The 27,266-nt window shown below is 40.1% G+C and overlaps 1 protein-coding gene across 3 annotated transcripts in view; it reads right to left on the reverse strand.

Moving 5' to 3' along the window:
- CAP2 (cyclase associated actin cytoskeleton regulatory protein 2) overlaps positions 1–27,266 on the reverse strand; it is a 136,417-nt gene that overhangs the window by 96,595 nt on the left and 12,556 nt on the right. For 2 of the 3 annotated variants that reach the window (XM_059075224.2, XM_067006728.1), the window contains exons 2-3: positions 10,836–10,957; positions 7,228–7,328 (exon numbers count right to left, since the gene is read on the reverse strand). In XM_059075224.2, the coding sequence (XP_058931207.1) occupies positions 7,228–7,328; positions 10,836–10,956 (222 nt within the window). In that variant the 5' untranslated portion in view covers position 10,957. Of the gene's footprint in view, positions 1–7,227; positions 7,329–10,835; positions 10,958–18,481; positions 18,645–27,266 lie in introns of those variants that run through there. The other variant, XM_059075222.2, reaches the window with a different exon arrangement.

The raw sequence follows: 27,266 nt of genomic DNA on the forward strand, positions 1-27,266 counted from the left end.
TATATTAAGCTGTTTAACCAAAGCAATTGCAAGTCAACTATCAGCATTCCAAGTACCTTGCCAGTTAAAATATTTATTTTGCAAAGCGTTTTCTGAAAGGGAAAGGATTTCTATTGCAAACACATATAAGTGATAAATTATTAATTCATTGAATACCCTGGTTTTTTTTTTACATCACCAAAACATCTTATACTTGATATATTAAAAAGAATTGGCTGGTAAAGAGTTATAAAATGTATAAACTGTTATATTTTAAAACTTACCATGTTAAACCATAAGCTAAATAAAACTGGAAAGGGAAAAACATACTAATGGTAAAAAAAGCATATTTTGTACTTGCCTCATGCACACGAAGAAATCTGAAAACACATATCCTACAGTTAGAGTGACTCTTGGGTCAGAACACCCATATATTTGACCTAGACTGTTTTTTCTTACGTGTAGTTAATACAGCATTATAACGAATTCTTAGGTGAATAGTGGATATACATGTGTGTGTGGGCATGTCTGTGTGTGTGTGGTGTGTTCTGTGGGGATGGTTGCTTGAATAGAAATAACACGATAATCTAAATGAAATCAGGTCATTACTTTTAGACAAAGTATTAATTTTGAGATGCTGAAGCAGCCTCCAGGCAAACAATTCAATTATCCTGAAGTCTAGAAAGAAAACAACAGCAAATGTTCCCATTATTGGCATAGTTTTAGAAAGAAGGAAATATAAGGGAAAAAAAGAGAAAGGCAAAAAAAAAAAGGAAAAGGGCCTCTATTTTGCAGTACTAGGTAACATGATTAAATTCTGATGTGGGAAACAATCTTCTGAAAGGGTATTTCTGAGGGAAAAATGTTTGGAGAACAGTTGCTGGTCACCCTCAGGAACTCCTGACACAGACTAAGTCGCAGATTCTTGCTATGCTTTTACGTAGAGCAACACCATTCTCGTGAGACTCAATCACCTAATTTTCCCCAGGTGCAGGCCCAGAGGGGCCAGCCGGTGGGTGACATAGCTCACCCCCAACCACAGCAGCCTGAGCACGCTCAGAACACATCCCTGCATATTTCGGCTCTTCCGAAGTTTTGCTAATGCCAGTGAACATAGAATAGAAGAGGATAATCAGGACAGGCATTCCACAGGCTTTTTTAGAAGGTTTCCTTCAAGAAGCAGAAAGAAAAGCACAGATCTCATCTTAACCTGAGAGATTCATGGAACCTAATTCATTGTTTCAGCAAAATACTCTGGTAACATATTTTATTTTTGGTGGAGTAAACAGGGAGATCCCGGAGGTCAGTGATGCCTGTGGCCCTTCAAGAAACGCTTAGATTCCAAGTCCAGTTCCTTATTTAGAGCCTCTCCAAGGCTCTAAATGTGCTACGAAACTAGAATTTTCAAGGAAAGAGACAGGGATCAGATGTTCTAGAAGCAAACATCCTTAAGTTAAAAAGCAGTCGCAGGGATGTCCGACTAAGGCTGGTGACTTAACAGGAATAGGCTGTGAGTCAACGCATATGTAGGATAACAAAATGTGTGTTCAATGCTGAGAATAAAAATTCTCCACCTTCTTGGGAAGAAATGATAACAGAGCTGGATCTATCTGTGACCTTTCTGAATTCTGCAAATTTGGTGTCAACAGCACAGTGAGTGATGAGCAGGCTGAGACAAGGCTAGTGTGATGGGGGAGACGCGAAGACCCACGAGGGACACAGTTCATCCGTCCTGGAGGTCACTGTTCTCCCTGTCACCTCACTCAGTGCTACTCGGAGGAGACACATGAAAGACATGAGTCACACTCATGTTCCACTCTCTCCTCACCTGTTGTGCCTGAGCCCACCTTCGTCATGACCTTTTCATACATTGTGGAAATTTGGTAGGGCAAACTGTAAGAGCTGTAGGGTACAGAGGGCAGGAAGAGGTGGCAGATAAGTGCCACTGCTTCTCATTAGCGATCCAGTTGCCTACAAAGGCAGTGGAAGACAGCAGCCCAGGGGGGCTAAGCCGGGCATCTCCCAAACCATGGATGGAGACTTTGGAGACCAGATTTCTGGCTCTGCCATAGGGTCATGGTGCTGCATTCGACACATCATCTACATCTCCTACCTCACTAAGTTGTAGTTTCCTTCTCTGAAGAAAGAAAGAGAAAAAGAGAAACGAAGAAAAGAAGGTAGGGAAGGAAGGAAGGAGGATAAGAGGGAGGGAGGGAGAGAGTAAGGAAGGTAGAATGACAAAGAACGAAAAAGAGGGGCTTCCCTGGTGGCGCAGTGGTTAAGAATCCGCCTGCCAATGCAGGGGACACGGGTTCGAGCCCTGGTCCAGGAAGATCCCACATGTCTGCAGAGCAACTAAGCCCACACGCTACTGAGCCCGTGTGCCTAGAGCCCGTGCTCCGCAACCAGAGAAGCCACTGCAATGAGAAGCCCGCACACCGCAACGAAGAGTAGCCCCTGCTCGCCGCAACTAGAGAAAGCCCGCACACAGGAACGAAGACCCAACGCAGCCAAAAATAATAATAAATTTTTTAAAAAGGAAAAAATGAGGACGTATATTGGAATGGATGATTTATAAGGTTATTTCCTTCTCTAATAATTCTGACTATCATAACTGGCCAAGACTGTAAGATCCCTGATATAAAGCCTGTATGAAATCTGGACGCAGAATTCTTTGTACAAGTCACTTTTTTTGTCTCTGCCATTTGGAGAATGTGAAAGATGTACAGATCCTTTGGACTTGAGATTGCCAAAGTATTCATGTCTAATTATAATAAAAATAAATGTTCAGGTTAAAGCTATTAGCAAGAAACTGGTCAATGGGAGGAGCAACTTGGCCAAAGGCAAGCGGGACAGTGAGGAGGATCTGTATGGAATGTGCAGTGTCACTGAGTCAACTCCAAACCTGTGCTTCTGATCATTTTTTTGACTTTTTGGTGGGGACAGGAGGGTTTCTATATAGACCCAGATTATAAAGCACCAAAAATGCAAATGGTCATTTTTTTAAGTGAGTACAAATTACCCACAAAAGTTTTCTAAAATCAAGGAAGAATATGGATACAAACAGTAAAATAAATATGTAGACATTTTTGCATTATTTATTCTAGAGATAGGTCCATGTAAAGGAAGAAGTGACAACCTGTAAGACCAAGAAGGACCGACTCATGGAGGCCGCAAGGTCTTTTTAAACAAAGGAGTCTGATTTTTTTCTGTATCATCATAAAGCAGGATGATATGTTGTCCTCAGTGTTCTGTGTATCCTTTTCCTGACATGTTTCCTTCGGCTTGTTTTGCAAGTTCAGATGATTGAGGTACTTTCCCTGGCATGGCTCAGGATTTTTTTTTTTTTTTTTTTTATGGTGATGATGCTGTTCTATCTCAAGCTCTTCATCTGGCAACTGAGTAACTCCCTCATGCTTTTTACAAGGGACAACGGGTGAGTCACTCAAAGGGGCTCTGAGAGCCCTTGGAAATGATGTCGTCCAGTCTCATTACTGAGAAGGGTAAGGGACTAGTTTAAGGTCATTCTATAAAAAGTAAGAGCCAGCTCTAAAATCCAAATACAAACAAGAAGAGGTCATTCTTACTTTCCCACCCTTTTGGACATGTCACCCAACCAACGTGGCATAAAATGAACAAGATATTTTGTAGATGATTTAAGTATATAACAAATCCTAGGAACATCTAGAAGAGTAATCACGACCCATCAAAAGTACAGCTATAATAATTGTCTAAATAGGTTCATCCTTTATAAAGTCCAGGAACTCAAGGACATGATATTGTGCAGTGTGATTTAACCCTACCATGTGTAACGTGTTATACTTTTTCATTGAATTTTATTGCCCTTTTGTTAAAAATGTGATTCTCTAATTTTTATTGAACAATAAAAGAATATTTCTTTTTTATCAATTTTAATCATGATAAGAAATAAATGTTCCAGACATTTACAAACATTAAAATGTAAATTCTATAAATCTCCAAAAAGGGCTTGAGTTAAGAAGAGCTATATGATTTGCAGTTGTTTCACGATTGTTAAGTCATTTAGAAATAGACCCAGATTAGTTCCATATACCATGAATAGCAACAGGACAGCTTTGTTAAAAAAAAAAAAAAAAAAAATCACAGTCATCCATTTAAAGGTAAATGATGGCTGACCAAGGGCTTAGAATTCTGTAGGCCCAGTTTCTAGGGGATCCTTTCCTTTGACATTGAGGAATATATTTACCCTAAACATCTATTATAAAAGTATGCATTGTTTATTATTTCTTAAAAAGGGCGCAAGCTGTGTCAGTGTTCCTGGGTTGGAGGGTAATTTAAATAAGCCCTTCAGTTTATGTTGCATACGAGAAGGCTTTACAAGATCTAATCTTTTCTAAACCTGTTATGTTCTTCGGTTCAGCAGAGCTTCCTAATTGTAGCTATTAGTTCCCCTTTTTTGTGGTCTGTTCTGTCAATAGACTATTGAGTGTTCAGTAAATTAAGCCCAACCAGCAGCCAACACATCAAGACAGACGTTAAATCATAGCTCGGCTGCCCTTATTCATTATTAGTATCTGTGAAATAGCTTTTAAGCAGAGGGACAGGATTTAACATGATGCACATTTGTGTCATTCTCAAATTTCCATACTGTACAATCAGGTATGTGGGGTTTTTTTTCCTAGGCAACAGGTGTGTTCTTGGAACAAAGTTCAACCCTCACTTCTGGCTTATGTGAGAGGCAGCAGCTGCAAGCTTAATGTCGGTGACACATGGTTCTATAAGACAGAAAAAATAAACTACTTGTTTAATGTATTAAAGTAATGGGCAGATGGACGATAGGTGCCTGTACTTTTCTTTGTGTTGTAGAACCAGAGTCTATATTTTCGGATGACAAGTGTTTTTCTCTCTTTCTCTTCTCTTTCTTTCCTTCCTTCCTTCTTTCTTTCACCACCTTCCTTCCTTCCTTCCTTTTTAAAAAACTAATTAGTGAAAAACATAAATTTCTTTGAGCATTACATATTCATTATTGAGAATATTCCTTCCTTTGAGTCATACTGTTCTCAGGCTAATGAGTGGAAAGAAGGAAAAACTTAATATAAATCAAGCTACACCTTATTTATAACTCACTTTGTTCTAAAAGGAATTTAAAGGAACTGCTTACTATGTAACTTGAAGAGACTTACTTAGTATGCAAACCCTACATTTTTTTAAATGCAAAGTTAAATATACATATTTACAGGCTTCATTATTCCCCAGTAAAAAAACATTACAAATAATTTTGTGAGCTATTACTAATAAGAATTATAATGTACTGTGTACCTCAGAAGCATAATGTCAATATTAATGGTAACAATAGTGATATAATAATTATTGTAATAGTGTTCAAGAGAGTAAACTGTTCTTTAGTCATTCAAGAATCTCATTTAGTGTATTGGGGGTAATACTCCATTTTATATGTTACCTTTCAGGTACTATCATGACTCAGTATAAGAAGCTCAGCCACTCCCTTACGACAGACCAGGTTTCTGTAAACAAAAACATCAAGCTCAAGAACAGACCAGGGCAATTCTAGAGCTCTGTGATACATTAGAAGTGAATATGTCTTACTACACAGACTTTTCTAGAACTCCTATACATCAGCGCTTCCTCTCTTTTGCCAATGAGTATTTTAGCAGGTATGTTTAATAAAAATGGAGGCCATGAGAAGAATCTTCATTTTTCTTAGATGTGGTGAACAAACACATTGCAAATGTGATGAGATTAAGCACCTAGTTCATTACAAATCTGGAACCAATGGTATAACCTGAGTCACCAGATCCCCTGGAAGACTGGTGTTGAATGTTGCATATAAAGTCTAATTGGGGAAGGAGAATCCCTTTATACGTTTTTTGTTGTTGTTGTTTGTTTTTAACCACAAACCACAACTTTATTCAAGAATCAGATTTTCCGTGAGTCTATACTAAAAATGATTTTGCCGGGACTCTCTCATGGCCGAGAAATCTACAAGCAAATGGATGTGGAATTCAATCCTTTGCAAGCAACAAAGATAAATAAATAAGAAGAACCTGGTGATAAATCTCTTTTAGGTTTTTAATTGGTTTGGCTTTTACTTTAGATTTCCATAAAATGCATGCAAATAACAACTAGCCTCAGGGAGGATGCTAAACATTTTAAAGTGCATAAAAGGTGTCTAAAACTGGGAGGCTGGCCTAGATATCATTAAAAGTCTCTACCAATCCAGAGATTATCAAATTCTATGACTTTGCTTTTCCTCAGGCTGAACTTTTTTTTAAAATTGTGGTAAAATACACACAACATAAAATGTACCATATTAACCGTTTTTAAGTGTACAGCTCAGTGGTGTTAGGTATATTCACATTGTTGTGCATCAGAGCCCCAGAATTCTTTCTGGAGTTTAGTTTGCATCGAAGAACTAAGCTCTATACCTATTAAACAAGTTCCCATTTTTCTCCCTCTCCCTAGGCCCTGGCAACCACCCTTCTACTTTCTGTTTCTATGAGTTTGACTGCTCTAGATGCCTGAGATAAATGAAATCATACAGCATCTTTTTGTGACTGGCTTATTTTACTTAGCATAATGTCCTCAAGATTCATCCATGTTTTTGTATGTGTCAGAATTTCCTTTTTTATGGCTGAATAATATTCCTTTGTATGTACAAACCACATTTTGTTTATCCATTCGTCTGTCAACAGAAACTTGGGTGGCTTCCACCTTTCAGCTATTGTGAATAATGCTACTATGAACATGGGTATACAAACATCTCTTTGAGATCTTGCTTTCATTTCTTTTGGGTATATATCCAGAAGTAAAATCAATGGACCATAGGATAGTTCCATTTTTAATTTTTTTTTTTTTTTTTTTTTTTTCGCGGTACTTGGGCCTCTCACTGTTGTGGCCTCTCCCATTGCGGAGCACAGGCTCCGGACACGCAGGCCCAGCAGCCATGGCTCATGGGCCTAGCCGCTCCACAGCATGTGGGATCTTCCCAGACCAGGGCACGAACCCTCGTCCCCTGCATCGGCAGGTGGTCTCTCAACCACTGCGCCACCATGGAAGCCCTCCATTTTAATTTTTTACATAATCACCATATTCTCTTCCATGCTGGCTGCACCTTTTACATTCCCACCAGCAGTGCACAAGGATCCCAATCTCTCCACTCCCTTACCAACCCTTGTTATGATCATTATTTTTTAAAAATTTTAATAGCAGTCACCTTTTCCACAGAGAACGGGGGAGGAAAGTACTCACGTGAGTCTCAACATCACCAGCCAGGATCCTACTGTTCTTTAAAAACTCAGCCACCATGCTGTTCATCAGCTTATCAAAGGCCTCCACCGAGGGTGCCACACCTTTGGAAAAAGAACATTCTGTCATTCCCTGGTAGTTTAGTGAAAAGCTGGTACTGCTTTGTGGTAAGTAGTATGGAAGTTTAATGTCATTCATATCATTCTCTTCCTATTCACTAAGTCATTCATTCACCCAATATGTACTTATTAAACACTTCTCAATGGCTCAAGAAAACAGTGTTTTCCTATTTTTCATCCTTCAGAGTAAGCACTTTCACCTACATAATTTCATTTGATTCTCCCCCAAACCCATGAGGTAAGTAGCACTGTCACGCTTTTGACTGATGAGGAAATGAAGATGCAAACAGAACACAATGACTTGTTAAAAGCTCTATACCAAATAAGTGACAGATCCAAAAACTGAACACGCCTTATGAATCCAAAGCCAGTGTATGTTCTTCTATACCGACCTGTCCAGGTGCTATACTCACCTTGCAAATAGTTACCAAGATTATTCAGGACAATTAAAAGGTAATAAAGAAGTCTGGGCAAGTAGGAAAAGCAAGCTGATTTCACATATTTTGTTCCTTCTTCACTTCCCAAAGGGGAGGAGAGACAGCAAAGGTGGGCATAAAAATGCCTGGTGAGCTAATCCACAGTGAATGTTGATCTGCCAAATTACTATAAAAGCTGAATTGACAATGGCCCAACCTGGTGTGCTCTGCATTTCTTTCCCTGCTTTTTAATTAACAAAAAAATTTTTTGTCTAAGTCCCTGATTGCATATCCCTAATACTGAGAAAGATAATATTGAGAAATTCAGCAATACAGGCTATTAAAATCCAAACCCAAACTTAGGAGTCCCTTTCTTATACTGGACAGGAACATCCATGCTCATAAATGCATAGGATAAAGCTTCCTTCTTCTTCCCTGGTTCCCACTTGCCCGTTTCCACAGGCCAAAAGAGTGACAGAAACAGTTGTTTACAGTTCTCTGCACCTACGGTCTAACTTCTAAGCAGGATATTGAAGCTGACTTATCCTAAAGTTCAAAATGCAGTATGTACCAACTCCTGTAACATAAAAGGGGTGTAAACCTGAAGATTCCTTATGGATCCATTTGGAAACAGATAAACCTGCTTGCTGCCATGGGAGAGGTCTGAGAGGTCTCTGCTGTGTGTTTAAAGTGGGAGAAAGCTCTTCAAATGTGATGGAGGCCTCTACATAGCAGGATGGACAATGATAAAAGGGAATATCAATTTCCTTTCATCACTCAGCTCTGCTCACACCTCCTCCGGGCAGCCTTTAATGACCTGTCTTTCTCCCCAGCCTGCATCCTTTGAGCAACTCTTAGTCAAAGCATTTGAGGCCCTGAATAGTAATGCTTCGAGACCAAAGATTCTGGAGGATTAGGACTGTGTATAATTCATCTTCGATTCCCCTCCACCTGTCATAGTGCTTGTCAATTGGCAGGCATGAAAATATTTCTTCAACTGTCGAGTCAAACTCACCTGATTGTCAGGGTGGGGGAAAAACACATTATAAAACACATCATAACAACAGTCTCATAAGGCAGTTCTTTGATCCGTGCATACTATGGATTTGTAATGGATTGGGTTCCTTCCAAAAGTTTCTTTTTAAACTAAAAAAAAATTAACTTTAGTTAATTTTTTAGTTAACTTAGTTACAACATCATTGTAATGGTGATGTTTACATTTAAGGTGAGAGGTTGTCCTTAAGGATTTGTTAAAAATAGAATTTAGGAAATCACCAAAACTGACTAAGAAGAAAGGGAAGTGATGTTGTTTAGGATAAGTAAAAGGTTTTAGGATGAGTATCATTCAGACATTTTACTAATTATACTTCTTCATTTCATATTATCAATAGGATAATAAATTGCTGGCTAAGTTGTTTTAAGATAACTGACTTTAATAACTGGTTTGGAATGATTTGTTATATTAGAAAATATATGTTTAAATACTTAAGTAATTTAATTATATGCCTTCCAATTTTGCTTAGCTTATTAATTTTCTTTTTTCTTTTTGAAGAAAGTACAAAGTATCTTTACCTCTTTGTGTAAGTGAGGTTCAAATTATTGGAGTTTTTTTTTTTTTCCTTTTATTCAGCAACACTACACAGTCTCCTGGGAGTTGGATTTTAACTTTATATATCCACAGGCTTTATATTTGTGGGCAGCAATCTCAAAGAAATGTCTTTTGATCACCTGATGCCAAAGGCATAAGGAAACAAAGTTACTAAAGAGAACATGAAATACAAATAAAGTCTACTGAATCTCATATACCAACTCCATAGTTAACAAAAAGAGGCTTAAAATGAAATCATAGATATGTCTCATTTGATGCGGAAAAAATTTACAGGCCCCTGGCAGCTTTCCTTTAAACAACACCCCCTTTCAATTCATTCAAAGCATTATGTTCAGAGTGGGGGGAGAAAAAAAACCAGCCTGTGCATTTGTGCTCACACAGTAATTTTTGTCCCAGGGCACGTAATACAAGGCACAGCTCCAAATACGCCTGAAATTCTAGAAGCACCAATGTGGCTCTTGCCTGGTGAAAGCTTTTTTTGAAGCCCCCTCTTCCCCAAGGCTTTTCTCAAGCCCCCAAAGCCTGACAAAATTCAAAATGGGTCAGATAAGGAGGAAATGTGTGTGAGACAAGAATAGAGTTGCCAAATTAAATAAAATCGCCCAGTTAAATTTAAATTTCAAATAAATAGTGAATAAATTTTTGAACAAGTGTGTATCATGCAGTATATCCCATGCAGTATTCGGAACACACTTCTAATTAAAAAGAAAAAAAAGAATGTAGTTTATCTGAAATGCAAATTTAACTGGATATCCTGTATTTTTATTTGCTAAATCTGCAACCTTAGAGAAGAAGAAGTTGGAAAAATTACTGTAGATAACTTAGAGAGCTGGCCGTGCATGGTATTTTGTTTTTAAAGAAGTAGTTAACTTTTTATATGTTTGATCACACAATTTTTAAAATCTTTTTTTAAAAGTGTGGTATTAGCATATAATTTAAAAAACGTGTTTGGTAAGGAATAGGCAAAAGTAAAACAATGTGATGTGGTCATGTTACATCGAAGTAATATTTGGCTTCACATTAGACTCTCTTCTTTTAAAACTGCAGTTCTTAAATTTAATGACTTGTTCTCTTTAAAATTAATATGTGCAGAATGATAATTCCTTCCAATTTACATTCTAATAAGGAACATTAGTTTCTTTTTGATAATTACTTAGATAATATATTTAGTCACTGAGTGTGGAAGAGCAGCATAAACATTAAAACGAAAGAATAATGACATTTGGCTCATGGATTATGCTCTTAACATGTGCAGATACAGGAAATTTTTGTGGCTTGTGGGTTGAGACTTTTTTTTCTCTTTCTCTTTTTCAGGGATCGCTTGCATCTGGTTAATGTCACGGTCACATATAAAGGAAGGAGTAGGGGAGTTAAAGTTGATAGAAATATTTCATGAGAACTAAATGATGGGAACAAAATTAAGTGACCCACATAGAGATCAGTAATGACAACAGTTTGTGGCCCTACCTCCGCTGACACCGTTAATTTCCCCACAGTCCCCAGGAGGCCGGTGTAACCCTGCAGACAGCAACTCCAGTCGACCAACGGCCTGCTCCAGTCTTTCCATAAGCCCCTGCATCTCTGCCATCCTAGGAAAACACCGGCACAAATGGAGGCCATGTGAGCATCAGGAAGGATTAGCAAGCTGACACCATTAAACTTAACATCAGCAAGAAGGTAAACAGAAATTATTCGGAATGGCTATGGCTTTAATTACCTAGAGAGTACTTCTACATGTCAGGAAAATAGGTGAAATTCAAAAAAAAAACCCCATAAAAACTTGGGGCAGAAAAAAATAACAAACTATATTGAGCTTATTTTCTATTCAATTCAGTGATGCTTACAAGCCTCATATTGCATTACACAAATATTCATTCTCTTTACACCATGATCAAGTGTCTCCTTAGATGCTTCTTTGTTCTATGATACAATTTATACATAGTATTTACTTAAAAGCCTCTGAACATATATTACCAACGTTTCTGCTAAATGGTGACAGCATATTTTAACTATTTCCAATAATTCTTTCTGTTAAAGTATAATTCTCCAGGGGACACTAAACCCACTGATAATCCTTGTTTACTCAGTTACCTTAAACCAAAGAGCCTAGCACAGAACTATGAGTTTATCAAACTGCATCATTTAGCAGGCAACAGAGACCATCCCCTCCAAGAGCTGTCTTCTACTTATTATAATTTGTTCCAGCATTTTTGTTGATGAATTATTTTAAGTTGCAGTTATTCTGAATGGTGGAATTTTTAATTCAAAATAATAAAAATGGTTATTTCCCTTTGCTACTAGTTATTTCTAGAAAAAATTTAGTCTTAGTTGGGGTTGTTTTTGGACACAGGGATCTTCATTTACCCAGCACTCTTGGCTGGCATAAATGGGTTTTGAAGCTAAGGGACTGAGAATAAAAGCGGGGCTGGGTATCTATCCTTCCTGCTTCCAAACAGATTTTATTATAGACAGCTACACTGAGTAGCTTGAGGACAAGTACTTTAAAATTATTGGCCCTCGATTGTAATGTTATTAAGGGCACCTCTGATGAATGGAACCCAATCGAATTTGGCCAGGTTCGTGAGATCCAGTGTACAGGTACCATAACTCTGACCATACCAACCTATGACTGGTTTGGGCAAAATCAGGCTGCTGCTCCAGAGAGAGGAAAACATGCCTCCTCTTAATCAGTGTCCAGAGTCCTTCTCACTCTTATGAACTTTCCTAGTATCATCCTGAGCCAAAGAGGACTAGCATGCTCCTGCACTAGAGACAACACTGCCCCAGAGTATGGGGAAATTTTATTGCTCTAAGATCTGTAAATATTTTCTATTGCTGCTGGGAACGAGGTAATGCAGTTCTCTTTTGTATTTTGTATTCTGCTAGTTTTGAGCTTAAGCATAATAATGACTTGCCATTGCCATTTTTAAAAGCAAGGTTATACGTATCAAAACATGTGGATGGCTCTGTAATTCTGTGTCCAAATGTCAGACGGTCACCAGATACAGATGGGGGAGTTCACTGTCTATTTTGGAAAGTCATCTCCTCTGAAACTGCCAGCAGCTATTCTTTCAAAATATGGGGCAGTGTTCTCTGCGCAGCTGAAATCAGCATCTAATCCCAAAGGGATTCAAAATTAGAAAGTTTCTCATCTATTCTTTTCCTCTTAACGTCAGAGCTTTTGCTTCCATCGCAATTGAAAAAAAAAAAAAAAAAGGAAGAAGAAATTTAATTGAATTCTTTACGTAATCTTACAAGGGAACTGGATATCCTTTAGGTAGGTGAAGGCCAATTGAGAAATGATAAAAGCCCCTCAAATCTTTTAATAGTGGCCCATCTGTTCACAGTTATCTATGTTCCCTGTTACTCAACGTGCCAAATGTTACCACCACAGACCTAGCCTGTGATAGAAAAAAATGTGTTTGCTTTGTTAGCAAGCTCCCTGTCCCCCAACAGAGAAGCACCAACCACCTCCAGCCACTCCCAGAGCTGTTCAGCAAGGCCTGGTACATTTCACACATAGGACTGCTGTCCCTGACTGTGGCTTAATCAGCCTCCCTGACAAGACTCAAACTCACACTATCTAATAGTGGTCCATATGTTGAAAGACAGCAGGAGTGAGCCCATAAACTGCAGGGCTGGGCAGATTGGTGTGGAATGCAGTCTAAAAGCGAATCAGATGTCACTTCATGTAAAATCACCAGGAGCTGAAGTCTGGCAACAGCCTCTTAAGAGGTCAAAATACAGCTCATGCAAGTTGGAAAGATGCCTCTGGGTTTTAAATTTTAGAACAGTTTCTAAGAGACACGGAAGAACAAATAAAAGAAAGACTATACCAGGATATCAAAAATACACATTAGCATTCCCAGGGAAAACGACACAGTCCAAGACAGCTGTGCCCTCTTCTCCCAACACACACACATACACACACACACACACACACACACACACACACACACACACTTCCCCCCACATGTGCCCTCAGCTGCCAGCCAGGCTCTCAAGAATGAAGAAAGGACAGAGCTGTGGATTCTCCAAATTCTTCCCAGGCAGTTCCATTCGCCTTGGTTTTCCAAAGTGGATTTAGCCAAGTTCGGATGAGGAGGCGGGAGCCAGGAATTAAGAATTAGGCTGAGGAAATGGATAGGGCAGTCAAAGCAAATGTAGGCAGCAAGGTCAGGCTAAGGAATGAGTCAGGGCCAGGCGGACAGACAGATGAGCTTGGATCAGGAAGCCAACAGAGGAGGGGGATACGGCAGGATGGCTGGATGCAAGAAATTCTAAGAATCTGGGGAGAAGCAAAGAGAAGCCAGATACACAGCTAGAGAATCAAGAGACTGGGTTAGATGATGCAGCTCAAACCTGGCCTCCAGATTTCCTAGTTGTCCTATTCAAGTAGAAGGCAACCCCAAGCTGAGGTTCCCCTATAACCTACAGTTAATCGAGAATAAACACAAACATTTGACCAGAGTGTGAGGATGGGTGGAAAGGAAAAGGGAGACGAATGTCGAATTTCATGACTTTCTCTTTTTAATGTTTTAGGAAATTATACTTGAGATTAATCTTAATTCCTTGTTTTGTATTAACTTTTGAGTATTCTGAGTTTCTTTCTAATGGGAAGTATAACTCATCCTTGTCATTTTTTAATTTGAATTTCCCCCTTTCATTTTTAAAGTTTTTTTTAAAATCAAAGAATGCACAGAATTTACAGAGTCAATAGTTCTACAAGGCTTATCACAAAAACAGTCCCCTGACTGCCTTTCATTCTTTGTCTTGAGAGTCAACCATGTTCAATTTCTTTTAGTAATTACCTCCTTATCTCTGAATAGCATGGTTCTATCTCTGTCTTGTTTATTTTCTTCAGTTTTAGGCATTATCCATTGAGTTCCCACCAAAAACATGAGGGTATACTTTTCTATTGACCAATTGCCACCAGCACATTAATGCATATTTCCTCTTGTCCCCTCCTCCCAATAGCGTTATATCACAATTTTTGTGTGACCGATCATCAGTTAACATAATTACGATTATTCACAGCTGAGCAATGAGGTGTGCTACGATTGTCTTCCATGTTTTGCACAACCTGTTCTCCCTGAGCCATGTCGTTCAGCTTCTCAGTTTTCTTTGTACTTAAATAATTACTCATCTCCAAGTTCTTCCCCCAGTTGTGTAAGTCTCCTTTCCAAAGGGCCAAACACATTTGGAATTCTCTTAGCTTTTTCTTCTCACAGGCATCTCTCCTGGAGAATCACTCCAACTGCAAGACTGCTCTGCAGGCCTGCTACACACCCGTCACCTGGGCTCTGCCTCCCTCCACCTGCCCTCCCTCCTGTGTGGGATCACCTGCTTCTTGTATTCTCTATCATCCTCTTTCTCGGGGTACTTTAACCGGAAACAGTATTATGCTCTGAAAAAAGGTACATGAAAGGTCAATTTTGTCTGAGACCTTACAAGTCTGAAAATATCTATATTTTGACTGCTGGTTTGGCTGAGTGTAGAATTCTAGGCTGGATATTTTCCTCAGAATTTAAAAGGCTTCACTCCATTTTCTTCCAGCTTCCTAGGCAACTGTTGAGAAGTTCAAAGCCATTCTGATTCTTCAACCTTTAGATGTAACCTGTGTTTTCCTCTCTGGAGGATCTTCTCTTTATCCGCAGTGCTTTGAACTTTCATGGTAATATGTTTTGTTGTTGATCAAATATTTTCTTATAAGTGATTTTCAAGAGTGTAGAAAAGATTGGAGAACAGGCAATTGCATATTGTTTGTCTGTGGGTGAGTTTATAAAACAAGTTTGTTTTTTTCAAATAAAGAAGTTAGCATTCTAAATATTTAAAATTCAAACTTCTCTCACATCAACTGCATACATTTACAAAAACTTCATACACTTCAATAAGAATATAGCCAATCAATGTTTTCTCATATACTGTCTTGTGATAATAAGGTGTTCTAGAAACAATTTACTAGGAAAAAAGGTAGCTGTCATTGTTTAAAAAAAAATTTTTTTTTGCTTCACTGGTCATCTTATAAAACCCATTGTTAAATTACAGATATTTAGTCCCTAACGTTGTCCAATTTTATGTCCAATGTCCAATGACTACACTTAAAGCATGAAGAGAAACAGTATTTCTATCCTATTTCACAGCAGTTTTCAGAAAGGCAGAGTTCCCCACACTTTCAAACCTTTGTTATAAGGTCTCAATTGCTTTGCTTATATTTAACTGGGGTAGTATAGAGGGGCCCTGGCTTTGGAATTACTAGCTAGGGGACTTTGGGAAAAGAGCTTAATTTTGTTTTGCTTTGTACTACCTATACATAGGATTGCTAAAAATATGCATGTAAAAACATAAAAAATCTGGCACGTGGTCAGTGACAAACATGTTAGCTACTGTCATGAAGATATCCCATCTTGCATTGCTCTTATGGGAATAGTTAAGTCTACATACCACTACATCAAGTTTTCGTGTACTTGAAACGTTAAGCAGTCATCTAGATCTGGCCAATGGAAATGACTAGCTGAAAACTTTAGGTCAGTACACCCTTATTTTTTTTTTTTCAACATTTCACTTTCCTCTTCCATGTACTTATTCCTCCAACATTTCGAAAAGAGTTTTCTCAAGTCCGTGTTTAATGGTTACTATAAAATAAAAATTTTGCTAGGTAATTAGTAATTTTGTAGTCACAAGTTCCCCCCCGAACATTTTTATAATGACTCTTTTGCTTTTAAATAGTCCTCTGAGAAGAACACAAGCATAATCTCTGTGGAACCATTTTTGGAAAAAAACACTCCTTCATCCTTCACACTTTCTCAACCAAACCATATTATGCTCAACGGTAAGGGGTCTGCTAAGGCCCTAACTCCTCAGTCTAACCAGTTATAAAAGCAGCTTTCATAGCTGCTTTTGAACAGTTGACACACCATGGCACAGAGTAACCGGTGATAAGCCCAGAATAACAGCCTATTTGTATTACACACTTGGTATCTACAAGACAGACTGCCCAATTAAAATACTGCCTCCTGCCATCTTTTCTGCTAGTACATGCACACCTTGCCTCCCAAGGAGACCAGTCCTAGCTTTTCATGGGCTGAGGCTGTATCTTACTTTCTTTGTGTCTCCTATTGAGTCTGCATGCTGCCGCACACATGGAAAATTCTATAAATATTTTTTGATTGACTAATTAATTGGCTACCACTCACTGCCTTTCCCTCACCTGCCCACTCACCAGCATAATCCTAGATCAGGCGGAAAGCCAGATTTTCACAGGAGAAATTTCCATTTAAAAGGAGATACTAGGGCTTCCGTGATGGCACAGTGGTTAAGAATCTGCCTGCCAATTCAGGGGACACGGGTTCAAGTCCTGGCCCAGGAAGATCCCACATGCCGCGGAGCAACTAAGCCCGTGCGCCACAACTACTGAGCCTGCGCTCTAGAGCCCGTGCTCTGCAACAAGAGAAGCCAGGACAATGAGAAGCCCACGCAGCGCAACAAAGAGTAGCCCCCGCTCACTGAAACTAGAGAAAGCCCATGCGCAGCAATGAAGACCCAACACAGCCAAAAATAAAAACAAATAAATAAATTTATTTAAAATTTTAAAAATAAAAAAAATAAAAGGAGATAGTAGATTCGTTTTTCCCACTGAAACCCTCAGTGGCTTCCTCCTGTGATTTGAAAGAGCACCCTTGCTCCCCCTAATGTGAACATTTGGGCTTTCCATAGCTCCTTTTTCTTTAGGATTTCAAAATTTTAAAAACTTCACATTGTCCAAAGAGTTTTGTAAATTTCCCATGGCAAATTCATAAAACTAGTAAATGCTCCTTTGGTAACATTTTCAGGTTAATAAAAGAGCTAAGTCTTCCAGGTTGCTGGTTTCAAGTTCTCACTAGGCCAAAGGTGCAGAAATAATTGTGGTGAGTTTCTCCCCTGGTTCTGTAAGGGAAACCCAGATCCAAGCGATTCCAAAAATCACAAGCCTAAGATTACATAGAAAATAGACCTGAAGGACAGGAAATTGAAGAATGTCTCATGGTAAGGCGGGGCAGCTGGCTTATATGTGAGCTCTCTGTACGATATAATCACAATGGACGACTTTCTCTATAAGTCCACCCACATTCAAAAATATTTGTTAAACTATCATCATACCAGACTTTCCTAGTTTGTTATTTGTCTTTATTGAGACTATATCAATTACCTTATTTCTTTTCTCTGGAAACTACCAATCACTGGGGGGAGTGATCCTGTGATTCACTATTACTAATTAGGGTAATATTATACAGTATAGAAGAAACAAAGCATGGTATTTATTCATTCATTCATTGACTGGCTCATTGAATATGCCTGTTTTATTCATTAAGTTAGTCCTCACTATCTGCTAAGCAAATGCTCATAATCTAGAAAATCAAAAGCGATTAAAATACATATTCTGCCCAGCTGTAGTGGGAGGGGGCTGGAAGCAGGTCCTGCTCAGTAAAGCCAGGGAGTTATTTCACGAAGAGACACATTCACATCGCCAAGGTACCCGCCTTCGTATCTTTCCCTTAGTTTCCTATAGGAATTTCTGGTGCCCGCTTCTCACAAACAGAAAAAAAAAGCCACCATTTTCTTTTTACTGCAAAGAAGTTTCAAGAGTCTCTGAGCCTTGAAACAGTGTAATCAGAATAGGAGAGAGCAGAGAGTTATACAAGTAAAAGAACACTTTAAATTTTTCACAGAACTGGAGAAAATATGTATGAGATCCTGATTAGCCAATTGATTCCTACAAAGCCTCTATGTTCCACTGCGGAGAAAAAAGAAAACTTCATCTTGATCTTCAAAGGCCCTCACCCCAGCTCTACACCTCACCAGGTTCCTAAGAGCCCGTCACAGAGACAGCTCACCCCTTCCCAAATGGAAGGCCCCCAATCTCTCTTCTCTGCCACAGTTCTGCCATTTCCACGTCTTCCAGGGCCCTTCTAGGCACTGCTGCACCCATTCTCCGAATCCCAACCCTCCAAGAGGTCATCCCTTGTCTCACAAATCAGAGATAACCTCCCTTGAGGTGTTTACTTCCTGTCATGTCCCTCAAATCAAGAGCAGAGTACAGAAGGGTAACATAAACAACCACATACAGAAATTACCTCCCCATCCCATCTGCCCTCTGCAGGCTGGTGGCATCACTCCTCAGCATCATCCCTGGTCAGTCTTGTAGTATAAATATTTCTCCTCTAAGTTAGAGTCTCTGAAGATAAGAGGTTGGGACTCATAGCTTGACGTGGTGGAAAAAGCATTTTTGGCATCAGTGAATCTTAATTTGAGACCCAATCCCTTAACTGACAACCCGTGTGACTCTGGGCAGATCACTTAACCTGTCTGAGTATCAGTTTTCTCACTTCCAGTACATGAACTCGTTCCTCCTTCTTCATTCACTGACTTAAGACAACTGTATGCAAATATGTTTGGAGCCATGTTCTGTGCTGGATGCTAAAGCTACACACGTGGATGAGACACAGACTCTAGTCTCAAGGACCATGATTTCCTTGAGGAGCAAACAGTTTGGCTGTTGGGGACAGCCAGCCCTATAGGATACCAAGACACAGGGGACTGGGCTATTTCAGCAGAAGAGAGTCCAGTAGAATCTGAGACCACAGGGAACATCTAAGTATATCTTTTTTTTTTTTTTTTTTCCCGCAATACACGGGCCTCTCACTGTTGTGGCCTCTCCTGTTGCGGAGCACAGGCTCCAGACGCGCAGGCTCAGCAGCCGTGGCTCACGGGCCCAGCCGCTCCGCGGCACGTGGGATCCTCCTGGACCGGGGCACGAATCCGTGCCCCCTGCATTGGCAGGCGGACTCCCAACCACTGCGCCACCAGGGAAGCCCTAAGTATATCTTGAAGGCTGGTGCTGTGCCCTGACTTGGGGTGGTGAGGTTGGGTAAGGACAAAGACATAAAATCATAGACTCTGAATGCTGACTGGGACCTGGACAGACCCCTGTCACATTCCCATCATGAAGTGGGAGCTCTCTTAGCTAAATGTAAGGTAAGATCCCTTTCCGTCCCTTCCCCCTTCCGACCACCTTTCTACACTCCTATGCTATTGTGGACTCTTTCTATTCCTGTGCCCCCACACTGCCCTTTTGCTCTTGCTTAGGCCATGGAGGAGGCAGAGGTCAAAGAGAGCTTCCAGGAGTTCCTCAAGGGCCACATCCTGGCACTGGAAAAAGAAGAACCATGGAGTCCCTGCTGGCCAGGCTACCACAGCCTGGGCAGGGTTTCCATGGACCTTTTGTCCCTCCATAAAGTAAAAGTATTGCTCACCTTGTATCTAGAATACGTAAAGAACACTTAAAACTCAATAAGAAGAAAAGTACTCCAATTCAAAAATGGGTAAAATATTTGAATAGATATTTTTCCAAAAAACATATGCAAACAGCCAACATTGCCTGTAAAGATGCTCAACATCAAGTCATCAGGGAAATGCAAATCAAAACCACGATGAGATACCCACTAGGTTATCTGTTCTATCTGTAACCACCAGGTTATACATTCACTAGGTGAAGTGAAGATACTCACTAGAATGGCTGCAACCAAACATACAGATAATAACAAGTGCTGGTAAGGATGTAAAGAAACTGGAACCTTTCTACATTGCTGGTGGGAATGTAAAATGGTGCAACTGCTGCGGAAAAAGGTTGGAAGTTTCTTAAAAAGTTAACCACATATTTACCATGCTGTCCAGCCATTCCACTTGTAGTTACCTATTCAAGAGGAATAAAAGCATATTTCCACACACAAAGACTTGTACACAAATGTTCATGGCAGCATCATTCACAATAGCCACACACACACACACACACACACACACACACACACACACACACACACACACAATGAAAACAACCCAAATGTCCATCACCTGATGAATGAATAAACAAAATGTAGTCTCTATCCATACAGTGGAATATTATTCATCAATAAAAAGGAATGGGGCTTCCCTGGTGGTGCAGTGGTTGAGAGTCCGCCTGCCGATGCAGGGGACATGGGTTCGTGCCCCGGTCCGGGAGGATCCCACGTGCCGCGGAGCGGCTGGGCCCGTGAGCCATGGCTGCTGAGCCTGCGCGTCCGGAGCCTGTGCTCTGCAACGGGAGAGGCCACAGCAGTGAGAGGCCCGTGTACCACAAAAAAAATAAATAAAAATAAATTTAAAAATAAATAAAAAAGAATGAAGCACAGACACATGCTGCCACATGGACGAACCTCAAGAACACTATGCTAAGTGAAAGAACCAGACCAGAAGACCACGTATTGTATGATTCCATTTATATGACTATCTAGAAAAAGCATAGGGACAGAAAGTAGATTAGTGGTTGCCTAGAGCTGGGGAGAAGCATGGAGAGTTACTGCAAATGGGCACAAAATTTCTATTGGAAGAGATGGAAATGATCTAAAATAGGATTGTGGTGGCAGCTGCATTATGTACTAATGATTATTAAATTGTGCACTTAAAATGGGCAAATTTTATGGTATGCAAAACTGTACTTTAATAAGTTATGAAAAACAAACAAAAATAAGTACTGTTCCTCCTTATAAAGGTATGGTTGAAAATCGGTTAAGTCTGAGGGACTTTGCCAGTCTTCTCTCCCAACAAAGTCATAGGTGGTAATTAAACTTAGCCAGAGGCTGCTCTGAATGGCCGCACCCCTTGCTCCCGGAACCAGCTGTGCAGGCCAAGAGAGGTAACAGAACAGAGCACGGTTCTCTCTGCTCCTCTCTCTTCTGGGCACCAGAATCCCTGGGGAGAAATGGAGCTTCCTAAATGCAGGTTCCTGGGCTCCACTCCCAGCATACTAATTCAGTGGTTCTGGGTATGCCCTGGAATACACATTTTTAAGCAGTACACTTCAGAGTACAAGGACCCGTTCTTTGGGAAACAGTGCAACAGAGTTGCACAGGAATGTTACAGGTGCACGTGGGAATGCGTGCGGGGGTCAACAAGGGTGGGTACTCACTGAGCCCTGGGAAGCAGGGAGGCTAAAGGAAATCTCAAAGGATGAGGAGGTGGTGTTCAGAAGAAAGGTTAGGAAGGCATTCCTGAGCCCACGCCCAGCATGTGCAAAGATATGGAGGTATTACAGCCAGAAAGTACTTACTGAGCATTCACTATGTGCCAGGAGCTACCTAAGAAAGCACAAGGAACAAGGGATTGGTGAGTAGTTAGAACGAGTGGTGGATAAAGATGGGAAGAGACTTGGGAATTCACCATGAACGTGACAGTGGATTGAAGAAGATCTGAGGTACAGACTAGGCAAGATCTGAGAAAGGATTAAATGGATTAAGTGGATTTGAGAGGGAAAGGGAGAAGGCAGGATGTCTTAGATGTCTTGCTTCGGGATAGGGTGGTACCAATAAAAATGGAGATAGGGGGCTTCCCTGGTGGCGCAGTGGTTGAGAGTCCGCCTGCCGATGCAGGGGTCACGGGTTCGTGCCCTGGTCCGGGAGGGTCCCACATGCCGCGGAGCACCTGGGCCCGTGAGCCGTGGCCGCTGGGCCTGCGCGTCCGGAGCCTGTGCTCCGCGGCGGGAGGGGCCACGGCGGTGAGAGGCCCGCATACAGCAAAAAAAAAAAAAAAAAAAAAAAAAATGGAGATAGGGAGTGAAGGCAGCTAATGAAGATGGGAGCTCAGTTCTCGACATCTGAGTGTGAAATGCAGACAGTGATATGAGATGATAGCCGGCAGCTGCAAGTAGGGACCTGAAGCTCTACCTAATAATAATAACACCTTCCTCAGGATGCTGGGGAAGATTAAAGGAGGTGATAAAGTGAACTTTGTGAATTACAAAGTGATGCCCAAGTACCACTCTTATAATTCATCTCTGAAAGCTCCACAGCATTTATCACTGTGATCTGTACCCAGTGAGCGCTCAACCCGTGAACTGTTACTGCATGTGTTACCACCTCTCCTGTCCCCAAAACACAATGATGGTAACATCTCCAACATTATACTTCTAAGACCATGCCATAGAGCAAATAAACTGCAGAAACACTATTGACTGAAAGCATAAAAGGGGATATCATTTCATATAGTCAGTTGTTTCTCATAACATGACTAGAAATGTTTTACTTTATTAAACTGTCATTTCTGCATTAAGAATGCCATGTCTCTCTGGAATAATGAAGGTACTAGGTTTGCTGAAATTCCTTCTAATCTCGAAATTCTAGCATTCATTGTAGGATTTACATACAACTGAATAACAGATCCAGTAACTCTCTGAGAATCAGTTCTTAAGTGCTGGGCCCATTTTATACCTGGATATTTTCAACAAATGCAAGTGGGATCATTTGATTTCAAATAGCCATGTGATGAATTTGGCCTAAGAGCTCTCCTTCAACACTGTTTTTTTTTGTTTGTTTTTGCTATTTCATGTGTCTCCAGCCTCCTGGGTCTACTTCCATCCTTGACTTTGATTTATTACTTGTGACAAAATCAGAGTTTTCAACTAGAGCTGTGGACCACCAAAAGACTAGAAGTTCTTCTTTTTTGCTCTTTGGACCTGGGAGCCCAAAGTAAAGAGGAAAGAGAGAAAAAGGGCAAAGAAGAAAGGAAAGAATGGTGGGGTATAGGGAAAACAGAGGGGAAAGGGAATAAGGAAGGAGGAGGGGCTACCAGTGACAGTCCAGAAGGAGTAAGCTCACTATCACCTATCTCTAAACTGTGTTCAAAATGCAAGAAGAAACTCCTGGCTCTGAAGAATAAACAACAGCAGGAGGATTGAGGAGGGCAATCAAAACTTGAAAAAGGAACCCATTTGGGAGTGCATTTCTGGGCTTTCTCCTCTTTTCTCTTCAGAGATGACTTGAGGTTGGAACTGCACAGGGGGTGCAAGCAACAAAACTCCAAGAGAACCCTCTTCTTCTCAGCCAGAAGACTTGGAAAGGGGGTCCCTATAAGTGGAAGAATGTGAAAGGATGTATGGGTTGTTTGTTTTCTTGTTTTTGTGTTTTGGTTTTTCCATTTTTCTTTTCCAAGAGTGGCTGCAGTCACAGAACTGCATGGTAGAAGAGCAAGCAGCAGCACAGACAGCTAAAATTTCTCCAAGAAAATCCTGGTCTTATTGCCAGAGGAGCAGAGAAAAGGGACCTTTGTGATCCAAAGAGTGTAGGCAGAATCCCTGTCATTTTTCCCTCTTACTTTTCTCTCAGTGCTTTGCTCTGAGAATGGCCCCCGTATTGGGGAAACCATACTGCAGCAGCGTGGGCAGCTAAAACCTCAAAAGCAACCCAGTCTCTCTGGCCAGAAGACCAGGAAAAAAAGGCTCACAGGGGCAGGAGAGTGTGGGAAGAATCCCAAAGAGGAGAGAGCTAAAGAAGGGGGTCCCTTGATGCTGTGCATGAACCAGTGCAAACCCCAGTCTCGCCCCTGAGCTGTGCATGTGTGGGACAGATTCAAAGGCTCTGAGAACTGAACTACAATGTAAGTTCTGCTCAAGTCCCGTGCTAACCCCTAAACAGTGCTTCCATGGGACCCAAGGCAGCAGAGCAAAGGCTTTGAAAAATGAACTGATGTTGCAACCACTGCCCACAGAATGCAAGACAGAACTGGGTTGATTGCCTGGTAAAACAAAAAACTGCAATTTCGAAAGGACCTGATTCTCACAGCATAATACTCAAAATGTCCAGAATTCAATAAAAAATATCTAACATGCAAGAGACCAGGGAAATGTGATCAATCCTCAAAGGAAAAGACAATTAACACAGGCCAACCCCAAGATGACACAGATGTTGGAATTATCCGATAGATTTATAGGAGCTGTTTTAACTACACTCCAGGAAATAATGGTAACCACTCTTGAAATGAATGGAAAGATAGAAGTTCTCAGCAGAGACACAGAACCTATAAAAGAGAAACAAGTGAACATTTTAGAACTGAAAAATACAATAAACAGAAAATGCATGGGATGGGCTCATAGCAGTACAGAGATGACAAAGGAAAATGTCAATAAAGTTGATGTAGATATTATCCAGTCTAAAGAACAGAGAGAAAAAAGGTTGAAGGAAAAAGCGAACAGAGCCTAAAAAGCCTGTGGGACAACATTAAAAGGTTTAATATTAATGTTACTGGAATTCCAGGAGAGGACAAAGAGACTGAAGTAGGAAACATACTCGAAGAAAAAATGTCCAAAACTTCCCAAACTTGGTGAAAACTATACATTTACAGATCCAAAGAGTGCTATCTGTCTGGTTATTATACACATAAACACGTAATGTATTACAGTGAGTTGCCTCCAAGGGAAGAACAAGAAAGATGAGTAAAGATATAACTGCCTAAAAATAAATAAATAAAATGTGATGGGCTATCATTCTCTTTGGAGAGCTGTCACAAGTATTAAGAACTTTAGTTCTTTTTTCTTTAAATAAATTTATTTCTTTATTTTTGGCTGCATTGGGTCTTCGTTGCTGCGCGTGGGCTTTCTCTAGTTGTGGCAAGCAGGGGCTACTCTTCCTTGCAGTGCGTGGGCTTACTGCAGTGACTTCTCTTGTTGTGGAGCATAGGCTTAGGTGCGTAGGCTTCAGTAGTTTCGGCACACAGGCCCAGTAATTGTGGCTTGCAGGTTCTAGATCATAGGCTCAGTAGTTGTAGCGCACAGGCTTAGCTGTCCGCAGCATGTGGGATTTTCCTGGACCAGGGCTCAAACCAGTGTCCCCTGCATTGGCAGGCGGATTCTTAACCACTCTGCCACTAGGGAAGCCCCGAACTTTAGTTCTTAAATGTCTTCTCTAAATCTAGTAGAACAAGGATTCACTGTATCAATCAATGAATTGATTGTTCATTTATCAACACTAAACTTGCAGAAATGGTTTGTCACATCAGACTCTTATTTTTGGTCAGAAAATAGAGGCAAGATGAGCCTCAAAGGGATTTTCAAATTCTTACTTGTTAATGACCTGAAAGAAATTTGTAAATCCCTCTTGCACATTTTTAGGTTGACACGTAACAACTTTCACCAAAATGTTTATTATTGTGAAGAATGTAATTTCCAGTACTCTGTAAATATTGACATGTAAACGTAAAACTATTTTATCACTTGCTGAAATACATCCTTTGAAATTCATCATCATTCATTTTAAAAGAATACATAGGGCTTCCCTGGTGGCGCAGTGGTTGAGAATCCGCCTGCCGATGCAGGGGACACGGGTTCGTGCCCTGGTCTGGGAACATCCCACATGCCGCGGAGCGGCTGGGCCCGTGAGCCATGGCCGCTGAGCCTGCGCGTCCGCAGCCTGTGCTCTGCAATGGGAGAGGCCACAACAGTGAGAGGCCTGCATACCGCAAAAAAAAAATAAAATAAAATAAAATAAAAAATAAAAGAATACATAAACAGGCTGCTCTCTGACTTTTGCATGATTATATTTCTCCTTTAATTTACATTTCCATTATTTTTGCCCTATAAGAGTTTATCCTAGTTTTACATATTTTATGCTTTGATGTCTTTTATTCATTACCCTATCATACTTTTCTGCATCAAAAGCATATATATATTTATTTAAATTCAATGGTAAAAAGAGTGCTCTTCTAATTGTTACCACTGTAACTCTTATTAGAATGAACTTATCAAAACAATACAAATATTATAAATGTTGACAAATATTTAGTAAATGTAGATAAAAAGCATTTTTAAAAATTGGAAACCTCTCTCTTTTGAGCTCTTTTATTTTTCAGTTATCTCATGCATATGTGGATGAGTATACTTATTGCTAGAATGGGTAAAGCTTGAACATCGATTCTCAATTTTTGTTTTTATCTATGTAAATGCTGGAACTGTTCACATAATGAGATGCAAATGGATGAAATTTTGTAATAGAAATATCATTCAATTTTTTGAACTCTTTGAGTTATATTCTAAACATCACATGGTGATGAAATATCAAAATCACTTAAATCACTAGTGTAAGAAAAAATTGGGGAAGACTGAAATTTAGTGAGTATGCTAACTACTCATCCAACTGAGTTATTTAAGCCATTTGTTGTCCATGACTAGGCTGTTTTACAGCTCTGTAGAGATAAAAGTTAACTTGTAGGGACTTCCCTGGTGGTCCAGTGGTTGGGAATCTGCCTTCCAATGCAGGGGATGTGGGTTCAATCCCTGGTGAGGGATCCCATATGCTGTGGGGCAACTAAGCCTGTGTGCCGCAACTACTGAGCCTGCATGCCACAACTAGTGAGCCCATGTGCCACAACTACAGAGCCCATGTGCTCTGGAGCCCGTGTGCCACAGCTAGAGAGAAGCCCGCAGGCCACAATGAAAGATCCTGCATGCTGCAACTAAGACCTGACACAGCCAAAAATAAATAAATAAATAAATAATTTTAAAAAAAAGTTAACTTGTAGAAAACTGATAGTAAAGCAAATAATAACTGTCTATAGGCATGCAAATAAAATTTATCCTGTGGAACTTAATTGGACTTCCCTCTCCCACTGTGGAAGAAGCTTGTTTACATCTATTAGGCAAATTTATTTTAGCATTCCCATCAATGGCTTCCTTTCAACTGATTGTAAGACCTTCCTAGCTCTCTCATTTTTTAAGATGTTTTTTTAAATGTTAATTTTTTTATATGTATAAGAATCATGATTTCATTGTCTTTTAAAATTTATCCTTTAACATCAGTTTACAATTTGATTAGATTGAACTTTCAATTGGTTATTTTTTTTTTTCAATTGGTTATTTTTGTTTGTTTTGTTTTAATGAAGATTTAGAAAACACAAGAGCTGTAAAAGAAAAGGAGGCGTGAAAGGGAACCTGCATCTCCGTTACAAACCCATTCTCTAGAAGATCAGTCTTAGGTAAAAAGCACTTATGAAAGATGAAGATTTGTAAATTTATTTTCTTCAAACACTCATGTACATGGACCTTAGAGAAGTCTTTGC

The sequence above is a fragment of the Kogia breviceps genome, chromosome 10 (genome assembly GCF_026419965.1).
Source record: "Kogia breviceps isolate mKogBre1 chromosome 10, mKogBre1 haplotype 1, whole genome shotgun sequence".
Taxonomy (NCBI): Eukaryota; Metazoa; Chordata; class Mammalia; order Artiodactyla; family Physeteridae; genus Kogia; species Kogia breviceps.